This window comes from Epinephelus moara, chromosome 20 (assembly GCF_006386435.1).
Source record: "Epinephelus moara isolate mb chromosome 20, YSFRI_EMoa_1.0, whole genome shotgun sequence".
Lineage (NCBI taxonomy): Eukaryota > Metazoa > Chordata > Actinopteri > Perciformes > Serranidae > Epinephelus > Epinephelus moara.
The window spans coordinates 38,317,645-38,343,002 of NC_065525.1; the positions used below are offsets into that span (position 1 = coordinate 38,317,645).

The following is a 25,358-nucleotide window of genomic DNA, read 5'->3' on the forward strand; positions in this document are numbered from 1 at the left end:
TTTGTCTTGCTGCAGTTATTCTTGTGAACACCAGGTGTCACTATTACTATACGTGTTGATAGCAGATTGATTTCCACCGCAAATTGATGCGGAAAAATTTGCCAGAACGCAGATCTCCGATGCTTAATTTTCCTCCTGACCTTCAGCTACCTGTGTCCCATCAAATGTTGAAAGAAACTCCTCTGCGATGAGTTATTAGATTAGTGCTGAGAGGTTCCAGTGTTATGTTAACTCAGTATACCTTTAAATGTTCCAGTGTGTTGAGTATGTAGAGTTTTTGAGTTGTGGTTGTTTAACACCTGTCAGCGATATGTGGCTTATAAGTTGCTGTAAAGCAATATGTCTCGTTATCCTCCCAAAATATGAAGCTGTTCGGCGCATATAGCTGATAACTTATGAAATCAAGACATGTTAACTTACTGTGATAATTGTGTTAATGCTGTGTTTTTATTATTTCATGTGTTTTAAGGAATGGTAGATTTTTGTTGCGTTACGACAGCGGCAGAAATAAGAAACAACTTGAAGACGATAAAAGTATTTAAAGGTTCAGTGTGTAGGATTTAGGCGAATATAATATAAGTATGTTTTCTTTAGTGTATAATCACCTGAAAATAAGAATCTTTGTGTCTTAATTATGTTAGATTGAGCTGTTTATATCTACATAGGGAGCAGGTCTTCGTCTACGGAGATTGCCATTTTACACTGCCATGTTGACTGACGGAATTTTAACCAGGAGAAGTTTCAGCTGGTTGCAATGTGTAATCCTCACCACTAGATGCCACTAAATCCCCCTAAATCTTACACAGTGGACCTTTAAATCACAATGCAGAACAACAGGCTGGACCGAGAAGATTTGGCGCCTTAGGCAAGCTTCCCCTGGATTTCTGCAGATTTCACACAGATAAATTGAAGACTTTTTAAGACCTTTTTAATCACACATAGAATAATATTTTATACCTGTTTAAACATCATTCTGGCCACATTAAAGAAGCTGATGGAAAACCAGTCGGGACCATATGACTCAGAAATTATTATTATTATATTGCATTTTTTCAGCACTTCTCAGCAGTAAATAATAATAATTTCTAAAGATATGATTAATTAAACTAATGTGACCTGGACCTGGATAAGCCACAGAAAATGAATGAATCAATTAAAAATTAATTTAACGTTATAATCATGAATGTTTTTATGAAATCATACCACATCTTTTAATCTATTTATGGCCAATTGGTTTATTCTGCAGTAGTCATTTAATGTTTTGACATTCAGTAATTATCTCTTTATATAGTAGCCTTCATTGTCGGTGGCGGAGTCCGCCATTTACACTGTGGATATTTTATATTACCTTCATACAAGAAGTTACCTGAATGCTTCAAAGCTCCAGAGCTTCAATCACTGCCAAGGTAATCAACATTTAAATCAGTATTTGAATGCATTGTGTTTTAGTTTTGTTTTTTCATCAGTAAACTAGTGGAGGAAATTCAAAGGAAGTGTTGGACACGAATGAGACCAGCGTCTTCAGCACAGTCATTGACCTTCGCTTCAAGCAATGAAATTGGGAGTCTGACGAGAAACAGAAACAGGAGAGAAGAGTTGCGGACGGTTATCCACACCTGCCAACTGTAATAAAGTGCTTGCTTTGCGTCTAGTGATGCAGCCCTGCCCCTGATGTTTGGTTATTAATAACTTACAGAAACATTGCGTACAATAGTCCACCTTCCACCTTCTCTTCCCCTCTCTCACACTCTTAGGGGTGCCAAGTCCCGCTAAAGTCGGGTTGGGTTCAGGTTGTTGATTAGCCCATATGAATATAATTGATTCCGATTATGCCACACCGCCCCCGGTTGCATCACATCATATCAAAGCTTTGAATATTTGCATTTAATTATCACTGAAGCTTCAAAGCTGCTAATGCTAACACAACATCTCCTGGCTGCTGTAGCTGCAGTAGTGATGGAGTTTGACTGAAACTCCACAAAGAAAGGTGTAGAACATCTGCTGACAGCCTACAATCACATACAGAAAGATTTTAGAATTAACATCACTGCCTACAGCAGCCGAGAGACAAGACATTTAACTTCTGTAAATTAAATTTAAGACTTTTTAATACTATTGAGTCTGAATAGCTTCTTAACCTGTTATCCTTTCTTCGATTCCATGTAGTCAAAGTGTCCGTTAATTTGATCCAGAAGAAAACCTAAAAACATGATGATTCTTGTTTTCTGTGACTTCTGAGTGACTTTATGGAAGTTTATTCTGGATGGACATCAGAGATAATGAGAAGTCATACTGAGTGATATATGAAGAAGAGAAGGAGGTAGAATTTTTGCGTATCTTTATCCTTCAACTTCTTTCTACGCCGTGGCCGGAGGCATTGTGTTTTTCCGTCTGTCCCGGTCTTGTCAGAGCAATATCTCAAGAATACCTTGAGGAAATTTCTTCAAATTTGGCACAAACGTCCACCTGGATTCAACAATGAGCTGATTAAAATTTGGTGGTCAAAGGTCACTGTGACCCCCACGTGTTTTTGGCCATAACTCAAGAATTCATTCGACAAAATTTCACACAAATGTCTAACTGGACAAGATGATGAAGAAATGACATTTTATATCCAAAAGGTCAAAGGTCAACTTCAATGTGACATCATAATGTTCTGCAAAAACACTTTTCAGGCTGTTATTCAATCAGATACGGAATTGGTGACACTGATCTTGAAACTGTGCTGACTGTATAGATCTTCTGCGCTACCGGAGGGAAGATGTGTGTGAAGCATCCGTGTTCTCACAGACATGGATGTAAACTGTAACTTGTCGGATTCGTCCGCAAGGTGGTAAATCTAGTTTCTCCTGAAACGCTGCAGTTGATCTAATTAAAAGCTTCTGATCATATTTTTCCTGAGTCGTTAATTTAAGGTGAGTAAGAGTGTAACATCCATTGACAAATGGCAGGTGGTCAGATCCATATTAATAAAACTAGCTTTTAATGATACTTCATGTTCTGTGCAGAAACGCACTACAAAGATTACATCTTATCAACATAGAAAAACCGTCTAAAATTGAATATTTGTGTTTCTAAATAAAAGTCAGAGGCCTCTGCAGGAGGCAGTCTGTGTTCGATAAAGTTTTCTTTGATATCCAGGACATTTCACAGGAGAATTCCACCAACACTCGTCCCAGGGTCACTGGTCCCAGGTTTACTGGTCCAGGTTTACTGGTCCCAGGTTTACTGCTTCCAGGGTCCAGGTCTACTGGTCCCAGTAAATAAAGTGTTAAAGGTTCAGGTCACACGTTCGTCATGCCCTTCTTGAGTTCGTGCAGGTCCAGCTGGCTCTGACTGCGTAGTTTGCAGTCTCTGGCTATGGCCTCTGCTCTCTGCAGCATCGTCTGCTGTAATCCATTTAAATGTGAGGCGGGGCCACCATGCAGGGGCCCCAGAGGGCCGTAGCTGGAGTATCCGGGGATGAAGGGGGAGGTGTAGTAGAGGTGTCGGGGCAGGGCAGTGCTGTGTGAGAATGGGGTCCGGGATGTGGATGTGGGGTGGGTGGGAGCCCCTACGCTCTGTGAAGAGTCACTACATCCTTTACTTTTATCTGAAGACGTGGCGATCTCAGCCAGCGACCACAGTTTGGGTTTAGGGGCCGGGTTTGGCCCCTGGATGGGGTTGCAGGAGTCAACGTGCTCCTTTGACGGTGGGCTCGATGGTCGCTGCGGCTCCGATGCTCTGACTGTTCCTGGGGGTGTGTTGTGGGGAGGGGCCCCTGTGGAAGTGGGGCGCGGGATGAGGGGCAGCCTCCTGTCCCCTGAGTCTTTAAAGTCGGGATCAGTGAAGCTCCGGTCGGTGTCGCTGCTGCTGCCGCTGTCCTCTCTGTACACCAACACGCACGAGGTCCCCACAGAGGCAGGAAGACGAGAAGCTACACACACACGTACATAAACATACAGGTCAGCAGGAAATACACACACACACACACACACACACACACACACACACACACACACACACTAACATCCACATATGGCTGCAACTAATCATTATTTTTTTTAATCAATTAATCAACATTTTATTTTCTTGATTAATTAATTAATATTTTTGGTTTTAAACCACCGACACACTTTTCATAAACAAACAGACAAAAGCTCACAGATTCAATCTGACATGAAACAAACATAATGAAACTATAAACAACATTAGAGCTGCAATGATTAGCTGGTTGATATAAAATAATTGCCAACTATTTTGATGGAGTAATATCAGTTTGAGTCATTTTTTATGAAACAAAAGCCAAAATGATGCCTCTGAATGTGAAGTAAAGTGAATATATTTTGGCTGTGAATAAAACAAGACATTTGAAGATATTGACATATTTAATCATTTTCTGACATTTATACATCAAATGATTAATTGATTCATTTAGAAAATAATCCACATATTAATACATAATGAATTATTATTAGCAGCCCCTAAAACACTGAGCAAAGGAAAGAGTTCCATATGAGACCGCAGCGTGACGCTGTGAAAAAACGTTCAAATATATAAGCGGACGAGCTGATGAGTCGATCTGACCTGAAACTGGTGACATGCAGATTTAATTAAAGCGGATAAAATATTTGTCATTATACAACTATACACATTTACTTAAATACTAGTCACACATGCTTACTACAGAACGTTCAACAGCCCGACGTCTCGTCTGCAGGTAGCTTTCAGTTATTAGAGGATGTAAGACCAGTGGTGGAGTGTACTTTACTAGAGTTTTTTCAATTTAATGCTACTTTTTTTTTAAATTAATTTTCCACAGCTGTAGTCACTTGTTTCTATATAGATTCAGTTTATAGAACATTATAGTTAAAGGTTTAGGGTTGTTTGCATTGTTGAAGATGAAACAGTGTGCAGAACTATGAAAATGAGCTCCACATTGACTGCAAAATCCTGGTCACACAGAATGCATCAGTAATAGAAATATATTATTATATGATAGTGAAACACTTACAGGGGGCATTTTTCTATTTTTTTGCAAAAAAAAAGTACTTTAATTTGAGTGACATTTTTATTGCAGGACTTTAAGTTGTAATGAAGTATTTTTAAAGTGCAGTACTGCGACTTTTACTGAAGGATCCGAGTACTTCGCTGACAAAGGAGAGAATCAAAGAAGCTGCAACCAGAGAACGTTTGATTCTTCATGTCACGACTTTCTGTTAGTGTTGTAGCATCGAATCAGCAGTCTGAGTTGGTGTCATGGTTTAAAGTTTATTGATTAATCTGTTGATTATTTTCTTGTTTAATTGATTAGTTGTTCGGTCTATAAAATGTCAGAGCATGAGCTCAATGTGACGTCTTCAAATGTCTTGTTTTGTTCGACAAAATGTCCAAAACACAAAGATGTTCAGTTTTCTGACGTAAAAGAAAAAACAAAACCAGAGAGTATTCAACTTCCAGAGAACATTTGACATTTTTATTTAAGAGATGACGATTAATTGACTATCAAAATAGCTGCTGGTTAATTTTCTGTCAATGTACTGATTAATTAAAGGATTAATTGATTAATAGACTAATAATTTAAAGGTCTGATTGACTAAAGAGCTTCAGCTGAAACAGAGACTCTTCCTCCTCACTCCACTCACCAGTGTCGCTCTTCGTCTCTGGCTCGTCGCTGTTGGCTTTCATCGGCTCGTCGTCGTCGTCGTTCCTCTCCAGGTCGATGTTGTCCTCCTCCTCCTCATCCTCGCTCCTGTTCCTCGGGGTCCAGGTCATCTTGTTCTCCTTCTTCAGCCTCCGGCGGGCGTTGGCGAACCAGGTGGACACCTGAGTCAGGGTCATCTTGGTGATGATGGCCAGCATGATCTTCTCCCCCTTGGTGGGGTACGGGTTCTTCCGGTGCTCATTGAGCCAGGCCTTCAGCGTGGCCGTGGCGTCTCGCGTGGCGTTCTTCCTGTACGAGGGGTCTCCGTACGGGTACGGCCCCAGGGGCCCAAACGGGTGGTAGTCTAAGGAGCCAGAGATCCCTGAGGACGGATCATAGCTGGGACTCTGAAACAGGAAGCCAAGAAATCATTAATCAGTGGAAACTATAAATGAGATGTTTGACCTCCCAGCTGAGATCTTCTTCTTCTCTTTTCTTTTTATTTTCTCTGCATGACTTCACACACACACACACACACACACACACACACACACACACACACACACACACACACTCTGTCTGTAGCTTTAACGTTTGTGAGATGAAGCTGTTTTCTTGGCAGCTCTCCTCTAACGAGCAGATTCTTAATCTAAATGAGACTAACACGGTTAAATAAAGGTTTAATTAAAACACACAAACAGAATTTAATTTGGACACAGAAGCTCTGTGCATGCAGAACCCTGCGGAACCAACCAGAACCATTCAGAACCAACCACGACCAACAAAAACCAACCGGACTGTCTGCACCACCGACAGTCCACCTACTTTGGATTATGTTATCACTATTATATTTCTTCTTGTCTTTCTTTAAATCACACTTTAATCTTTCAAATTAAAGCCACAACATCTGCTTTTATTTTCACACACAAACAGAATTTAATTTACACGCAGCAGTGTTGTGCATTCATAACCAACAAAAACCACCCAGGCCATCTGCACCACAAACAGTCCACGTACTTTAAATCTATTTTTTTTTCTATTACTATTATTATTATTGTTATTATTTTTTTCTTTCCTTTCTTTCAATCACATTTTAATCTTTCAAATTAAAGCTGAAACATCCATTTTTATTTTCACACACAAAAAGAATTACTATTGTTATCACTGGAGTGTTGATGGATTCAGCTGTTTTTGTTAATTCTTTAATAAATTGTAAATAAAGAAAAATGTATTAAAATCTCTCTAATACAAACATGGAAAAGGTGTGACTGAAGTTTCTGCAATAAATGAAATTAATTTCAGGGAAGGATTTGTAAAATAATAAGCAACAAAAACAATTAAACCAAAAAAATAGCAGAAAAGGGAACAGGTGCAGCTCCTGACTAAATGATTTTGGGGATAAAAATAATAATAATATTACTCTGAAAAGTGATTTTGTTTTTGTTTATCCGAACACAGCTCGCGGATTTTAGCGCGTTATCCTGCTTTTAATATATTTTCACCAACATTAAGAAACATGAAATTATAAACAGATTTGTGAAGGACAAGAACTGATGACTGATGTTTGCTGAGTGTGGTTAAAAATAAAAACTTTTACAAACATTCAGCTAAATAAATGTTAATAAGTAAATAAATGTTCCAGCCACACAGTTAATGGTTCATAATGACAAAATACATATACATTACTTTATCCATAACGCACAAATATTAAAGCTTCACTTTCAAACGCAGCTTCTTTAACACTTTCCTTTTACGCACTGAGCTCCGTGACGCACCACAAGCGACACTTTCACCAACTAAAACCCCAGAACCTGAACTCAACCCCAGCTGCACCTGCCGCTCCGCTGCGGATCGACACTCACCACAAACGAGCTGAGGGTGGCGGCGGCCCGGGGCTCCCCGCCGTACGGTAGGTGGGAGTTGAAGCCGGGAGAGGTCGCTGATCCCGAGTACGGAGCGAAGGCTGAGCCCGAAGAGGAGCGGCCGAGCTCCTCCGTCCTCGGTCCTAAGATGACCCCGGAGCTGAAGGACGGGCAGGAGTGCAGAGACAGGGACACGGACGGCTGGAAGAGGAAACCCTGAGGATAAGCCATGACGGCGCGCACGGAGCCGGACTATTACGCACGGGCGAACTCACATCGGAGAGCCACAGCGCGCGTTTCCCCGAGACGGCAGAGGGAAGAAGAGGAGGAGAAGAAGAAGAGGAAGAAGAAGAAAAGGAGGGAAGAGGAGGTTTAAAAACGGAGGAGCATCCAGGAGCATCGCAGGAGGTGCTGAGTTCAGTTTGTGTGTTTCTACTGCAAGTTTTCCACTTCCGCTGCTGCTCGACTGAACACTGCTGAGACTGAGACCGACTGAGAGAGACAGAGAGGGAGGGAGGAGGGAGGAGGAGGAGGGAGGAGGGGAGGAGAGCGGCCGAGAGAGAGGTGATGCTGCGTTCCCCAAAACCCCCAAAATAATGGATCCACTGCTTCACACTGTTTCCATCCAAATTTAGCTCCAATTTGAACAGAATCTGCAGAATAAAACTCGACCAAAGTCTGCTGTGTGAATATTAGTATTATATTTATATTGTTTTGCATGCATTTTTAAATTCTCCTTGCTATTTGGGGTAAGTAGGACCTGATAAGTATAAAACCCTAAACACTGTCAATGATAATAAAGTCACAATGTCTTCAAACGAGTACTTCCTAACAGCGTCTTAGCTTTGCCTTATTTTGTCAGTATCTGGCTCTTTCATCAGTTGTTTGTTTCTTGTGTTTCCCCTGTGATTTTTCCACACAAATTATTTTTAAATTTTTTTATTTAACATATTTAACCAGGTAAGTCCCGTTGATATCAACAATCTCATTTACAAGGGAGACCTGGCCAAGACAGCAGCTCACAGAAAGTTACAGCCAAACAACAACACAATAAAAAACAAAGATACACAGTAGCCTGTCGAAGTATTAGCACACCTATGACACCGATGACAAGACCCAACCGACTTATTCATCCTTGTACTTATGAGCGCTTTAAAATCAGAGACCAGTTCATGTAGTTTCAGTTACTGTAGCTACAATCAGATCTCTGTTCAATCAAATTACAAATGTATGAAGGGAGTTTACCCAGTGTGGCTTTATAAATGAACAAATACCACTGACTGAGCCTTTGAAAAGTCAATGAAGGCCGACCAGCCCTGGAATAAAGCGTACAGTATGCATTAAACATGTGGATGGAAACACATGTTTGGGCTGTGTGGTTTGGGCGAGCATCAGAATAACATCACTGAGTAATTTGTTTTATCATTAAAAGCAGCTATTGTGCCCTTATTTATGAGCGTTGTAACAGGATAGCACTAAATTTACTTTAAAGGGATAGTTCACATTTTTTAAGTGGGGTCATATGAGGCACGTATCCATAGACAGTATATTACATACAGTAGATGTAAGTTGGAACACCCCAGTTTGGAGAAGCAGGCAGGAGTACAGACACAGATACTCAGTGATGTACTGCTATAGACGGGGTCAGCAACAAAACATATTTTAGCCACCTAAAAAAATCAATATCAGCTTAAGTGAACACTATAATTAGAATATTTTCACCACTTTACCTTAATGTCAGACAGTGATTTCCAACGGAAAATGAAGCCGTTACATCACTCTCTTCAAAGCCAGACTCCATTGAGAAAAACAGTGATTTAGCATTGCTGAACACGGGAGCTGCTGGTCTCCTGCTGCCTTGATCAATTGGTTAATTTTTGTCATTTAGTGACTTTAGTGTGTAAAGGGTTTGTTCAGATTCTCCAAAGTCACACAATAACATAAACTAACTAGTTGATCGAGGCAGTGGTAGACCAGCAGCTCCTGTGTTCAGCAAGCTAAAATGACTGTTTTTGTCAATGGAGTCTGGCTTTGAGGAGAACTGAAGTCGTTAACAGCTTCCCTATTGGAACAGGCTGTCTGACATTAAGGTAAAATACTCTCAATATAACGTCCACTTAGACTGATACTGATTTATTTTAAGTGGGACTTTTTTTTAGGTGTCAAATACATTTTGTCCACAGCAGCACATTGCATAGCTTCTGTGTCGGACTCCTGCCTGCTTCTCCAAACTGGAGGCATGCCGACTGACATCTACTGTATGTCATACACTGACTATAGATAAATTCCTCATACAACCCCACTTCAAAATATCTGAACTAACCCTTTAATTACCCCAAATAACTTAGCAAACATGAGGCGTTTTTTCTAATCTCATTACAACACGTGACACAGATGATTATTGTATGAATTGTGATGAGATAATGAGTCCAGAGCGTGAGATGGATCTATTGTTCTGCACAGCTCTTCCATTTTATATATTGGAAATATAATTCGTAATATTTTTACTGACAATTTATCTGTTTTATTTAAGTCTCTTGACTGTTGTGGTGCTTGCTTTAATCGGGCGGAGTAGGTTGAAGATTGTCGGTTCAATCCCCGGCTCCTCCGGTCTGCATGTTGAAGCATCTTTGAGCAAGATACTGAACCCCAAGTTGCTCCCAGTGGCCGTTCCATTGGTGTGTGTGTGTTCATAACTGAGTAGCAGGTTGCACCTTGTATGGTAGCCTCGGCCACCAGTGTGTGAATGTGACTCGTGTCAGCTATAGAAGTGCAGGTGCATTTAATCTTTCATTTACTCTTACTGTATTTATTTTTATGCACCAAAATACCATCTCTGGCTGACAATAACCCTGATTCTGATTCCAGTACTGGTAGTATAGACACTGTGTGGATGGATCCTGCAGTGTTCTGTAAGTGTATGAGCAGTTTAAAGTCCTGGAAGCAGCTCAGTAACATTAAAATGTATAAATGCTCTCACACTGCATTCTCTTTAATAATAATAATTCTAATAATGTAAAGATTATAGTGTCCAAACAGCCGGTGAGGTGTTGTCAGAGTAGCGTGGGCTCGAGGTCAGTGTGTGTTTAAGCTCTGCTCTCAGCCGCAGTCTAATCTGATTTGTGCGTCCTATAATTAGCAGAGCAGAGTGTCTGAAGGAAGACTGAGGAGTGAAAGTAGCGTCAGTCTTCATCAGGTCTGTATTGTTGTAGTTATGATGCGGTCAGTGTGTCGTCTCCGCTCTGGATGGACGCAGGAGTTGGGAGGTGTTTGAGGCTCTGCTGCTGCAGAGATCTACAGGTAAGAGCAGAGAGCAGCGTGCAGGTGGCAGGCCGAGCTGCCGTCAGGAGCTTCATTGATTAATTGCTGTTGATCCGAACTACTGAACTATCCAGCAGCTATTTAAGGTACAGAGCTGTGTGTGTACAGCTCCTCTCAATTAATGTGTGTGTGTGTGTGTGTGTGTGTGTGTGTGTGTAAACTACAGCTGCAGCTAACATTATTCTCTTTACTGATTTATCTGCTTGATTAATCGTTTATAGAGCGACATGATGTTATTGAGTTTTATCACTGCGGTTTTAGTCGTGCTTTTACTTTGTAGATACAGTTCCCACAACACTTTGAAGAGTGTAAACAGGAAGTAAAATATCACAGTGAATTTAGTGATTAGCTGTGAGCTGCAACTTGAGCCAGTCTGTCCACATGTAGTCACAGTGTGCTGGATGATGTGTGAGCAGCTCCTGTCTGCAGAGTATCCGTAGACGTACAGAAAAACTATCACTGGATTGCTTTGATACTGAAGGACACCTAAAAACAAGGTGATTCTCAGGTTCTGCAGCCTTTTTATTTTAAGATTTCTAAGTGGATTTAAGGATGTTTATTCTCACAGATAATTATCCTCTGTGAGTGAAAGTCACAACGAATCAGTGGTGGAATGTAACTAAGTACATTCACTAAAGTACAAATCTGAGTTACTTTTACTTTACTTGGGTTAATTGTGAGTGTGATTTATTAGCTGAGCTGGAAGGCGAAGCTTTCGATTTACTGGTCCATCTACATCCCAACCCTCACCTATGGTCATCAGCTCTGGGTAGTGACTGAAAGAATGTGTTCGCTGATACAAGCAGCCAAAATGAGTTTCCTCTGTGAGGTGGCTGGGCTCAACCTTAGAGATAGGATGAGGAGCTCAGACATCTGGAGGGAGCTCGGAGTAGAGCCGCTGCTCCTTTGCGTTGAAAGGGGTCAGTTGAGGTGGTTCGGGCATCTGATCAGGATCCTCCTGGGCGCCTCCTGTTAGAGGTGTTCTGGGCACGTCCCACTATTAGGAGGCCCCGGGGCAGACCCAGAACATGCTGGAAGGATTGCATATCTCATCTGGCCTGGGAACACCTCGGGGTCCACCTGGAGGAGCTGGAAAGTGCTGCTGGGGAGAGGGACGTCTGGGGTGCTTTGCTTGGCCTGCTGCCCCCGTGACCTGGACCCAGATAAGCAGTTGAAAATGGATGGATAGATTTAGAATTTTCTGCAGAGTACTTTTATTTCTTAAATACATTTACCTGATTGTACTTACACACTTTTACTAAGCTAACATTTTCAGTGCAGGACTTTTACTTAAGTAAAGGACTTGAATACTTCCTTCATCACTGCGCTGAATGATTTCAACATGAGTTTCATTCAAGGAGGAAGAGTTTGGACCCAAACTGCAACAATTTGTCTTTAAGTGTTTTAGAAGAAGATGATATACTTTATTAAGGGGAATTTTTTCACACTGTTGTCATATACACACAGGCCCAAAATACAAACGCACGCACAAACAGGATCTATACATGCATTAAATGATGAGATGTCAAAGTGAGGGGGCTGCCTTAGACAGGTGCCTCGAGCAGTTGGAGGTTCAGTGCCTTGCTCACCTCACCTCTCCAGCTACCAGTCCACACTCCATACTTGGTCCGAACAGAGACTTGAGCTTACGGTTCCCAAGTCAAGTCCCTGTGGACTCAGCTATTATGTTTGGGGTCGCAGGGGGGCTGGAACCTGTCCCAGATGATGTAGACAACCATTCACACTCACATTCACACCTACGGAAAATTTAGAGTCACCAATTAACCTGCATGTCTTTGGACTGTGGGAGGAAGCTGGAGCACCTGGAGGAAACCCACAGTGACACAGGGAGAACATGCAAACTCTGCACAGAAAGGCTGTCCATTCCAAACCATTCCTAGGCCTTGAAAACTGTTTTTCTAATTTCTTAACTTTTGCAGTAATTTCATCAGCATGGGAACGCTGTAAGATACTCTCAGACCTCGGAGAGTGTCAAGACTTGAGCTTTATTTTTAGATTCTTCTCACTCGCTCAGTTAGGAGCTGCTCTCAGCCTCAGGACTTTTTGTGTTCCCGGTGTCAGTGCAGGTCAGGAGCTAAAACTCCTGATGCCAACACTGTCAGAGTCAATTTACAGGAAACAACTCTGCTGATGCAGAGTTAAATCAAACACAGTTAAATGATTTGTGAAGGTTCTCATCAGCGGCAGCAGCAGAGATGTGACTCTCCTCGTTAACTGTCATTTTCCTCGTTAAACGCTGCAGCTGAGAAAACATTGAATTAAAAGTGTCGATATATTTTCCTGATCGGCTGTGAGGATGGAGGTTTGATTCCTGGAGGAGTCTATAACCTGCGATGCTAAACGAATATTGATTTGGCGTAATGAAGCCTGAGTAATGTGAAAACATTCTCCTTAAGGAGGCCCTCTAAGCACATCATGAGCATGACTGCACCGCCGGGGTGAAATGGGCCGTTTTAAGCTGCTCCTCTACAGATGGGTCGAGCAGATTATGGGATGGCATTTTCACGCTTTTTTAAGCATCTTTCATTAAAGCGCTGCACGGCGGCGGAGGTGAACGCACCTCTTCTTCTCCTCTGCTGGTAATGATACTCCAGAGGCTTCTCCTCGGGCTCATATTAAATACACGCAGCCTCCTGCAGGAGGAAGTAATGGCTCGGAAAAGCTCACATGACTCTTTCATCATCGCCCAGTCGAGACCCCCAGTAGGCCTGAAACAACACCGCAGTCGGTTTTATCATATCAAAAAGTTATGTTAACAATTTGCATGTACAAAGTTGAATATTCTGCTCCTATTCTCCATGGTACCCACTCTTTTGTGAAGGTTTTCACATGAAAGGAGCACTCGTTTGTTTTCCCCCAGTACCTCATAAATTAGCTTAGCCCGCAGGGCAAATGTCCAGAGGTTACTTAAAGACAGTGTGTTTAATTAATTGGAAAACACTCTTTTTAATAGTTATTATCCAAGTATGAAATGCAATCCTTGTTATCTGTGCTCAAACATAATTACCACCCCTGGGACTCCTCTATTAAGTGCTGGAAATGTTGCTGTGAAGTGAGGAGACTTCACAGAGCGGATAATGGCTTCAGATGATACAGTACACGTTCGTATACAGTAAAAGTACCGCAGGACAGGATTTACTGTTTGTTTACTGAGTGTTATCTGACAGCAAATAAATAAAATGAAGACATCACAGATTCTAATGTCTCAAACAAAGGAAATCTCGTACAGCGTCCCACCTGACTGAAACATAATGAGAGATGATGTCAGAGCTGGCTGTATGTGGTTATAGAACTACTGTAGAGAAGTACTGAATCAGCCGTCGCACTGATCTTTTCTTCTGTAATAACTATTGTATAGACGTGTTATTGACATTGAAAAGAAGAAGAATGAAATGAGTGGATGTTCCCACAGTGTCTCATGACAGGGAACACAGTCTCACTCCAAAGTCATTGAAATCTGGTGCTTGGTCAGTGACTTGGAACGTCAGAAACCAATGAAAAAAAGGCGTCCTTTATCGTAGGCATGCCGTTATAGTGTAACGGCCCCCGGAGGCATTGGGGGAAACACAGCGGGACAAGGATGAAAGTTAAGGCGGCAAAGGTCCGAGTGGGGCAGTGGTGGTGGTGGTTGAAGGGGAAAAAAAATATTGAGTATTGAGTTAACCCTTTGCAGTCTACTCATTTGTTAGACTGAAGAGGTTTAAACTGTCGGTCCGTATTATATTCGGCTGATATTCCAACACGTTCTCATCCCAGTTGTCAAATACCGCTATTTTTTTAGTGGACCTACATGTCAAAATATGACCCTCTGGGTACCCTCCCATGTCAGCCTTGGACGTTTACGGATGGGTTTTTAAAATACATTTCCATGTCCACAGGAAATGTACAGTTTCTGCATACAGTTTTTTTTTTTCAAAATAAACTTACAATGTAGGGTTAATGCTTCATTTTCAGGTTTACTTCCTTAAGTTTAGGCAACAAAAGCTCGTGGTTAGGTTTAGAAAAAAAACATGCTGCCTTATGCGTGTCATACCGCTGCGAAGGGTGCCTCTCTGTCCATAACTGATGCTGACATCGACTGACGAAGTGGCGGTATTTGAGGAGTTGGGTTCCTGCCCGCTGCCCCTAAAACTCATGCCCACAGTGTGTATCATATCACTGTGAAGGGTGTATCTGTGCATTGGTGTCCAACAGCAACATCACTGACAGAGCGGTGGTATTTGACGAGTTTGGAGTGAGAACGAGCTGAATATTCCAACAGTGCTAACCCTAGACTAACCTCCTGATCTCAACATCACACACCGACGCACGGAGGCACCCTTTGTGGCAGTATGAAATGCATCGGGTGACAACAATCCAACTTATCAACTTATCAAATGCTGCTGCTTTGTCAGAGGACCTCGGCATGAGACACTGACGCACAGAGGCATTCTTCATGCCGTTGCACCGAACGGCAACAGTTTGGCAACAATTTGTGATGCAACTGGCAACAACCATAGCATCAACAGTGAGAGAGTCTTAATAGAGCAGGTAGGAGGGGAGGTGGTTGAGTCAAACTGTTTGTTTCCTGTGTGAAACCAAAAGTCAGTGGAGTTATATTAATAACAACATAGTCTGCTAGTATGTGTTGCATGCCAAGCTAATGAACTATGTCACAAGACATGAAATTACTTTAGTAACAAGCGTACTTGTTTTAAGCCAAACTATGATGTTTTTTTCTGAATCTAACAACGTGCTTTTGTTACCAAAACCTCAGGAACCAAAACCTAAAAACAAAAAAGGTTTTACCTACTTTATTTTAGAGGAGACTGTATCTGATTAGCAGAAACTGTGCATTTCCTGTAAAGATGACAGTATATTTTGAAAAGACACAAGGCATGTAACAGGTGTAAATTTAAATGCCATCCCTGAAATCCAAAACGGACGCAGGAGGGTACCTAGTGCATCATATTTTGACGTGTAGGTCCACTGACAAAGCAGCTGTACTTGACTAGTTTGGATGAGAACATGGAGGAGATTGCTAAGTTTTCAGCAGCAGTGTCTGCAGGTTATATCTGTAATGAAATGTCTAAAGGACTTCAACTAAACTGAGGTTTATGTTTTAATATTTCTGGCCTGCAGATCACCATTTTGGTGATTCCTATAAAGACGAGAGTACGACCAACACTTGATTTAGTTTTCTGGTCACCTAAATCCAGAACACATAAGATGAACCTGCATCAAAGTTGTTTAATCAGTATCAGGAGACTTGTTTAATGGGATAGTTCAAGAAATCAGAGGATGAAAGCTGTAAAATAAATAAACATGATGTAAGAATATGAGTCACTGAGTAGTTTTGATATCTCGTTCCAGAGCTGAACTCTCTGACAGAAGACGACTCTCCTTATAATGGAGGCAAATTTCCCAGAATCCACTCTGGATGATGAGCTCCAGCGCTCCAAAACTGAGGACGTGCATTCACTGCAAGACCTGAACCAGGACACCCTACAGGATCCTGAGAGTCTCAAGCAGGATCTGGAGCAACAGAGTCCTCACTCCAGTCCAGACCAGGTTCAGGGTGCAGACAGAGATCATACTGTAGACGAAGCACAGAATAAGAAATGTGATCCAGATCCTCAGGACCACCTGGAGGAGCAGCGAGTAGACAAAAATCCTGCAGGAGATGGAGCTTCAGGTGAGGATTGATTTATTGGCACTTTACTGCAGTATTTCCATTTTGTGATATTTTTCTACTTTCACTCCATTTCAGAGGGAATTATTTTACTTTTATTCTACTGTCTCACAGCTGTGTTAAAAACTGTTGTTACCTTTTACATTTATTTTACTGTGAAATATAAAAACGCCCACAAAGTTGCTCTGCTGCGTCACATTGCCTCTGTTACAGTGAGGTGTTCATTTTAATACTTTGTAAACAGATTATACACGTTTTTAATTTTTACACAGTTCTATGTCGTTTATCTTAATCTTCGGCAGATGTGCTGCGCTACGTCCGTGTCCCATGTATTTCGCCTGCTAGGCTTTTTTTCAACCGACATCATGACTGGAGAAATTCACATTGTTGACTTAAACAGATTTTCCTGGTTAAAAAAACCCAAACTAACAAGAAACTGCAATTACCAGATAACGGAAACCCTGGCTTATACATGCACAGTAAGAAAAGCAACCCAATCACCGGAATTTTTTTTGGCACTGTACATTTCTGCAAACCACATGTATGTAGAGGATACATTGCACCTTTTACATTTTAACAATGCTGTGGTTAAAATGTAGTTATGTTAAGGTACAAAATCACGTGGTTATAGTTAGGAAAAGCTAATTGTTTTGGCTTGAAATAACCAGTTCTGGTGACACAATCCCAGCTTGAGAAGCCATTGATGTCTCTGTGGAAAGTAACTACTTTTTGGGGTCCAATCCCCACTGGAAAAACAGGGACAGTTTCTAAAAAACATCCACATTTGATGCCTAAAAAGCCGCAGGAAACAACTGATTTGTTGTTTGTTGGTTTTGAACAGTGGTCTGCAGCTTGGCAGGCGTCTCTCCTAGGTGTCACACCATCCACGATCCCCTCCACCTCCAGATGACAAAGTCAGCTCATATACTATGTCACTTTAGAAATGTTAATATGATGCATGTGAAACGTACAGATGTAATGTAATCATGATTTGCAAAAAAGTACAATGCCAACATTTTCTTCTCATGACTGAGCTGAGAATGGGCTCTCGAGATTAAAAAAATGACTTAAAGAGGAACTGATGACCAGTAATCTCTAAACACACGCAGAAAATATAGTCAGTTTAAATTTAACTCTCATCTTGACCTTTCCTTTGAACTGGCAGAGTGTCTCCTTCTGTCACCCGTGTTTATCGGAGTCCAACTGACTGCCCTGCAGAGAGGAAGTGATGTCACAGGTGCCACATCACAACATGTAGTCTGTGGTATTTCTTTTTATTGAGAGACGAAAGTACAGAGTGAGATGACAGGAAGTGAGGGGTGAGACATGGCATGCAACAGAAGAGGTTTACTGGTGGCATCTTAACCTCTATACCACCTAGACTTGTAGTACCACCTGAAACAGGCTGATGACTAAAAGAATGAAACCTCAAATTTCACACACAGGATGCATCGATTGGCCGACTGTGTCTGCAGGTCTGAACGTAGATTAACTGTCTCCTGTCAGTGAAACTGGTGTCGTTGGTTACTGTGTATAGATGCACTGAAACAACAGTTTGTAGAAGAGCAGTTAAAGCTGAACAAGGATAAAGCTGAGATGCAAGTCTCTCAGTCAGTTAAAGTTTGCAGCTAAAGACCACAACAGGAAACACTTGTTGTTGAGGTGTGATCACACTTTCACTGTGACAATCCTCTGCACATGTCAGTGTGAGGCCGATGTCTGTGCTCAGATCATTAATGCTGCAAAAACAAATGACTTATCAGGAACTTTAATGCTGCTGCCACAAACACAGAGGTGACCACAGAAACAACATGCAAAGAGATACTTTGAAGTTTTACTGATCGATCTGCAGATTAGAGACAGTTCTGATACTGAATCATCATTTAAGTCAGTTGTGCTATAGTACCAAAAATTCACTGGTTCAGTTTCTCACGAGAGAGATCTTGCCTGTTTTCGTGTTCTTTGATTATAAACTTAATATTTTTGAGTTTTTGGACTGTTGACAACACACTAAAACTGTAGCTGCAGACCACAAACGTTATAAGAGGTTTTTTTTTACCAGTGATTCAGCAGACCTTTGATTCTAGGGAGGGTGGGGCTAGCTATCATTAGCTGTCTACCTTTTATGGTTCCAGATGTGGTGACAGCAAATAACAAGAAAGCCATCCTGTTACCTCAACATGAAGAACGCTACTCAGATTCAAATCGCCACAGAGTAACTAAAGTTCAGAGTAACTAGCATATGAAGTAACTACAGTAAAGTGTAACTAACTTACAGAGTAACTGATGTACAAAGTAAGCATGGACTGTGTAAAATATATTCTAAAATTTTTTCTTTTAGCCTACTCCCCAGTTTAAATTATTAGAACAAAAGATGAACAACTGCCTGATGTCAAAGCTACAGGAAGCCTGTGGACATAAAGACGGGGGGTTAGGGTTAGACAGACTCCCAGGGTGCATTTCAGAAACAAACAGCCAATCACAGAGCTACACATTAAGAGTGGTTTGATAATAATTTGGTTTTATCATCTGCAGCTTCAATTAATTGACTTTCTAATTCAGATATGATGAATTCAGTAACCGTGACAACATGTTTAATAACGAATTGAACCACAAAGCCTTTTTAATTCACTACCACCCTAAATGACATCTCAGACCTCAGCTGAGGATCATGGGTATTGAAGTATTCACAGACAGCAAAAAAAGTAAATAGACACAAATTTGTATTGAGAACATAAACCAGTGTGATGGATGGAAGGAACATAGTGACATATTTTTAATATTAATCTATTATTATTAACACTAAATAAACACCCTCTTGTGTTTTTATTCAAAATGTTTTGATTGTAAAGTCTGATTGTGTTTATACTTAGCGTCACCTCAAGGTCTGGACCGAGCCGAGCATCAGGGACACACTGGCTCTGACCAAGACCAGGATCGAATGGACTGTAACCGGGATCAGAATCAGGACCAGGACCTGACACCAGCCAATGAGGAGGCATCTGAGGAGTCAGGTGGCAGCGTCCCAGCGCTGGTAATCACTCAGGCAGAAGAGGTGAGCGCAGAGACAGAATCATGTATATTCATGTGTTCAGCTCTCGTCTTCCTCTCTTTGTGTTCGGCTCTCTCAGGTAGCTTTCTTCTCCACATTTGCTGCCTTTGTTCTTTGTTTAAACGATGTCTCTGATCAGGTTCAAAGCCCCGCCGTCCTGACAGCTTCTCTTCATCAATCTGACACTTTGCTTTTTTCTGTTTCTTCAAAACCATTTTACATGTTTTCATATTGTGCTCCGGGTTTGTGGGTTTTAGAGCTGTAATTATTCCGCACGTCACACCGTAGATTTAATGTTTTCAATAATGTATTTGTTCACCCTGAAGTGTTTTAAATATTTTTTATTTCTAGAAAGAATGTGTTTTGACTGATGAGATGAGAAATTATCACTTTCATCACGAACGTCTGGACAGTTTTCTTTTTATCTTTCACCGATACATTTTTAATTCACATTCACACATTTAGTTTTTTACACATACCAATGATTGTGGAGGTCTTTAAAACATTTGGTCTGTGAAATATCTCCACAATGGAATAACAGCTTTGTTTTTAGCTTTGTGGTGTCTGTTTTTCAGATAATTTATGGGATTGTTTAACCTTAGATTTAGAATTGAAACAATTAGTCTATTTTAGTGAACTATTTTAAGCCCCGTTTCCACCAAACACTTCAGTATGGTACCTTTGGAACCAACAGTAACCCTTCAGACATGGTACTCAGACCCTAGCATTTCCACCGCAAACAGTACTCTTAAATTTGGGCCAAGTTGTTGTCACTCACTGCTCCGTCCAGCACTCACTGTATTTCCTCCTTTATCAGTCTGCACCTTGTTTATCGTCCACAGAGCGAGGCTGCACGCTGACATTTTCAGAACAAAATAAAACAGGCTGCAGTGAGAGTCTCTCTCCATGGGATATTTAGAAATAGCAGCTTTGTGCATTTAGTCCTTCTCAGGCAAGCTCAGGGGTTTAGTGTTGCTGGGGCCCACAGGAACGACACTCTATGATGCTTTTTTTTCTCCAAGTGAGGATTAGAATATATGCAGTTCACATAATCCAGTCAAAATTGATATATATTTTTAAACACTTGAAGATCCACTCATTACGAAAACTGTCTGTCATATAAAAACCAAAGTGATGGTCAAAGTCGTCGCATTGAAATTTAAGGTGTGCTGATGGATTCACGCTGTCAACTCATGCATTGAGTAAAATTACAAGTTAATGTTCCACCTTAAAAGGTATAAAATTAAGGTTTTTTTTGTCTGACTCCAGCTGCTGTGAGAGGCAGCAAAACATCCTTTATTTTCTAGTTACAGTTTACTAATAAAACTCTCCACAATATTTTAACATCAAGCTGGGGTGGTTTTAGCTCAGAAGGTAGAGTGGGTTGAGATTAGATTCCCGGCTCCTCTGGTCCGCACATCTAAGTATCCTTGAGCAAGATACTGAACCCCAAATTGCTCCTGATGGCTGCTCCATCAGTGTGTGAGTGTGTTAAAAACTGAGTAGCAGGTGACACAGCCACCAGTGTATGAATGTGTGTGTGTGAATGGGTGAATGTGACTGGTAGTGTCAAAAGCGCTTTGAGTGATTGGAAGAGTAGAAAGGTGCTATACAAGTGCAGGTCCATTTACCAACACAAAGTAAGGGCTTAGATAAGTATATGGACATGAGACCTTCTGTTCGTACTCTGCGTTCACGTCATCTGTATTTGCACATTTTCTGAGAGCTTACGGATACAGACACAATGGAGCTGCACCATCGGAGCTCGTAGGGGCAGTGTAGCGTAGTTCAAGCAAGATACGAAAGTAAGAGATGATGAAGACATTTTAAAAATAGCAGAACCGAGCAAATCAGTGATATAGTGAAAACAATTCTCTGTTCACATGTTGCCATGTATTTAATGACCTCATTGACCACCACTGTCTACAACACTGCCTGTGTTTAAAGCATAGACTGTAAGGCACATGATGGTGGTCACAATGTTTGAAATAAACTGATCTATTTTCATATGTAAAGTGAGTATAAATAAGTCTGCAGACAATTAACAGTCCGATCTCATCATTACTGAATAAAAACAGGGCAGAAAGTGAAAGTGAAACACGCTCCTGCAGCTCAGAGCTGACTGTGAGTTTAACCCTCTGAGGGGAAACATGTGAGAGCGTCTCTGATAGACTCCATTACCGCCCTCATGTGTACGCGCTCAGCGATCCAAACCGCCTCCAAATAAGTTTCCTCACAACGTCTCCGGAGGAGCACTTAAACCAAATTGACTTTACTGATGTGAATTATGAAGATACTGATATCATGCATAAAGTTATTTACCCCTCAGAAGAATTCAAATAAGTCATTCCCTCAGACGGTGATACGGGGAACTAATATGAATGCAAATAGGATTAGACTCCTGCATTAGTGTCTGATAAACAATTTACAGGCCTGAGTGTTCACTGGGGGATACGCTCTCTGCTGCGTGGGGGAGGGGAGAGAGGGTCCTTATCAGGGTTAACCCTCCATCTTCTGCTGCTGTGAGCCTTCACTGGGCCGCTGTTATACGTCACATCATGTCTGCAGTAACCACAGAGAAAAAGACTCAATCCAGCAGATTATTGGAGGTCATCACGCTCACTACAGTTCACACTGTTGGTGAGCTGTTGGCTGGTGTCTCTGTGTTCCCTTCAGATATATTTAACCCTTTAAAACTGGACCTCCTGTGGACGACTGCAGGAGATTGTTGTTTGAATGATCCTGTTTAAATCCATCTTAAATGACAGCCATAATAGCTGCAGCAGAAAGCTAAGGCTTGTGTCTTCAGCGTCACCACATCATGACCTTACCTTACGTGCAGTGCAAATATGGTATTTCCATGTAATGGCTGCAGGAGGTCACTGTCTGCGTAATCCTAGATACATTGATCTAAAATAAAAACCATAATAATCAGAGCATTCAATCTTTTTGTAGCAAAAAGCTAAGGCTTCTCTCTTCCCTGTCATCATGTCATTAACTTATGTGTGGTGCAAACGTTTCACTGTGATTAAGCTGAAATTTCCACGTTGGTTACAAAGAGTTCGGCTACACACATGCAGTGACAGGGCTAACTATTAGCCTCACAAGGCTAATGTTACCTAATGTTATTAACAGGTTAGAGTCTTGATGTTTTGGTGTCAGTGTGAGTTTGTTGGGATTGTTAACAGCTCAGTGTTGGATGTCAGCCGCTGCTGCGTTAGCTCATGATAACTGGGCAGACACTGAACTGACTGTTCACTGAGAAGAGCAGCTCCGGGGAGGGCAGCAACAGAAAGTTTGCCGGTCTGGCAGGAAGTTGGGACCAGCAGCGTCGTCCTGGGCGTTCAAGGCTTCAGTCCTCATTTTGTTCATGTATTGAAGCCCTTGAAAAAAACATGATATCAAAACAGTGTAAAACAATGCGTTTCCTTTGTACTTTGTGAAAATAGAAGTGGCGATCCTGGCTCAGAGGTACAGGGGGTCATCCACTAATCAGAAGATCAGTGGTTTGATCCCCGGCTCCTCCAATTTGCATGTCGAAGTGTCCTCGGGTAAGATACTGAACCCCAAAATGCTCCCGATGGCTGTTGCATAGGTATGTGAATGGTTACTGAGTAGCAGGTGGCACAATGTATGGTAGCCTCGGCCACTAGTGCATGAACGTGTGTGAATGGGTGAATGTGACTCGTAACTGTAAAAGCGCTTTGAGTGGTCGGAAGATTAGAAAGGTGCTACACAAGTGCAGGTCCATTTACAAGTGTAAGCAATAAAATATGCTTTATAAGTGCTAAAAGTAAAAGTTCTCACGATGCAGAAAGGACCATTTCAGATTCATACATTTTATATTACAAGATAGTAATTATTGAAGCATTGAATTAGAGTAAACGAGTTGCCACAGTGCATAAAAAAAGCATCAAAATAGAGCTTGTTTATCAAAAATTTTCCCGGGAGCACCCCCTCTGACACCCTGCAGAGATCCGGGCTAAGCCCTGAGTATCCTCAAGTCGTAGAAACGCCCCTGGTTGGGAAGGTGCAAGATCAGACCCGTGGAGCAAAAAGGAATCAATGCAGGCATTGATTGACTGGAGAAATTTCAGTGCTACTTAGTACTGGGTTATTTCAATCGATACCATAAAGAGTACTGATACCGAGCCCTGCTAATGAGGCTTATGTGTCTTCTGTTTTGTCAGAGGGAGGGGTTAACCTGTCTTGGGGCATTTCAGTTATTGAATAAATCAAGAGAATATTTTCAGGCTGAGTTCGGGACGATGGTGTTAAAGAGAGAAGTGTCCTCAGAGCCTGAAACATGCTCTTTAAATCCTCCATTACAGAAGTGTTTTAAAGTAAAATCCTCTTCTTTCATTCGTCCTCTTCCTCGTCGGTGGTGACACACACTATATTCTTCTAACTTAATAGTTTCTGTCCTGTTTCTTCAATATCACACCTCACTGCCAACTCTTGTCTTCAGTGTGCTTTAATGGTGTGTGTGTACTGTATGTGATGCACAGTGTGACAGTCAGCAGCACCAATTAAAGCCTCTCCATGTTGTCCTCTGCTCTTCTAACGACAGTCTCACCTGAGACACGTCACGTGTCCTCGCTGAACGTACAGAAGGATAACCTGCTCATTAAACACCACACATGTACTTTTAGTTCTTCTCTCACTGATCAGTCAAAGCACCCGTGTGACTGTTAATTAAAATCCTAACATAGCTTGTCTTTATGTTTCTGTGCCGCTTCACTTACATGTTAAAGTAAAAAGACGGATTTTCATTAATCTCAACATGAAGACAAACATATAACAGAGTGAAACCTCGAAGCTAACCTTCCTCATGTTGTCTGAATAAAACACAACCAGGTACAAAGCTACAAACACATCACATCTCCTACATGATGCAAAACAATTAATAATCTCAGTTAAATGCCTGATATTTGATTAATCTTATTAACATAACAGGACCCTTATTATGGAGGCTCAGCTCAGTTAGCTCAAGTTTCACAACGAGCGATCCATTTCACACACAGTGGTTAAATTCAGTCAAGATACTCACAAAATGTTTGTCCAAATATTCACAAAACCTGGAAAAAGGAAAACAAAAACACACATTTGATCTTGTGCTCTTTATTTAACATTTTAATTTTAATTCAGGCCAAAACAATCCTCCGTATTTTAGAGGCTTGAGTCGTTAGCTGAGACACTACAAAGACAGACAGACAGGCTAGAGAGAGCTGCGCTGCAGGCAAACACATCCGCTTATGGTTAATGACTGGAGTAGAGCTTAGATCGGGCCCAAAATATCCAGCCCGACCCCACCCGAGCCTGTGCATGTTCTGTCCAAGCCCGGCCCGGCCCGGCCTGTAATTCCGAGCCCCAGCCCAGTTTAAACCCGACATTTTTTTTAAGGATACAAACGTGGGCATTGATGGTTGACTCTCGTCTTTCTTTCTGTGGCAAACCTTCGTCATGTGCCTCTTAAGTGTTGAGGTCCCCGTCTTTTTGCTGTCATATACCAACATCGTGCTGCACTTGGTACATTCGAAGAAGCCGACACACATGTTGTCACCATCCACAACTCACATGTGCGTGGCCAGTGGCGGCGTCAAGGGGGCGCCGTCAAGGAGGGCCCCAAGTAGTTGGTTACATAGCCTAGGTCTATTATGAGGAGCCGAACCCGTCCACGCCCGAGGGTCTTGGGGGCTTTGTGCCGGCCACGGGGCCCTAAGCAGCATCTTAGTTTGCTTATGCATCGGTAGCAAGTAGTTCTGTAAATACTCTGAACACTACATATGCACAGTTTGCAGCCTCTCC

The 25,358-nt window shown here is 41.6% G+C and overlaps 2 protein-coding genes across 2 annotated transcripts in view; one reads left to right on the top strand and one right to left on the bottom strand.

Moving 5' to 3' along the window:
• Positions 1 to 558: 558 nt before the first annotated feature.
• Positions 559 to 7,990, bottom strand: irx5b (iroquois homeobox 5b). Its single transcript, XM_050074092.1, has 3 exons — positions 7,486 to 7,990; positions 5,625 to 6,030; positions 559 to 3,916 (listed from the first exon to the last, which is right to left on the bottom strand). The coding sequence occupies exons 1-3, from the start codon at positions 7,714 to 7,716 to the stop codon at positions 3,285 to 3,287; spliced, it is 1,269 nt and encodes a 422-aa protein (XP_049930049.1). The 5' UTR covers positions 7,717 to 7,990; the 3' UTR covers positions 559 to 3,284.
• Positions 7,991 to 10,713: 2,723 nt separating this feature from the next.
• LOC126407344 (uncharacterized) overlaps positions 10,714 to 25,358 on the top strand; it is a 63,277-nt gene continuing 48,632 nt past the window's right edge. Inside the window, exons 1-3 of the mRNA XM_050072142.1 lie at positions 10,714 to 10,785; positions 16,180 to 16,501; positions 19,372 to 19,553. Of these exons, the coding sequence (XP_049928099.1) occupies positions 16,216 to 16,501; positions 19,372 to 19,553 (468 nt within the window). The 5' untranslated portion in view covers positions 10,714 to 10,785; positions 16,180 to 16,215. The remainder of the gene's footprint in view (positions 10,786 to 16,179; positions 16,502 to 19,371; positions 19,554 to 25,358) is intronic.

Bases quoted from the DNA above. Each gene is read 5' to 3' on its own strand.
- irx5b (XM_050074092.1), bottom strand. From the start codon at position 7,716: ATGGCTTATCCTCAGGGTTTCCTCTTCCAGCCGTCCGTGTCCCTGTCT. The intron at 6,031-7,485 runs GTGAGTGTCGAT...TTCCTGTTTCAG, and splicing joins CCACCCTCAGCTCGTTTGTG to AGTCCCAGCTATGATCCGTC. The intron at 3,917-5,624 runs GTGAGTGGAGTG...GTGTGTGTGTAG, and splicing joins AGAGACGAAGAGCGACACTG to CTTCTCGTCTTCCTGCCTCT.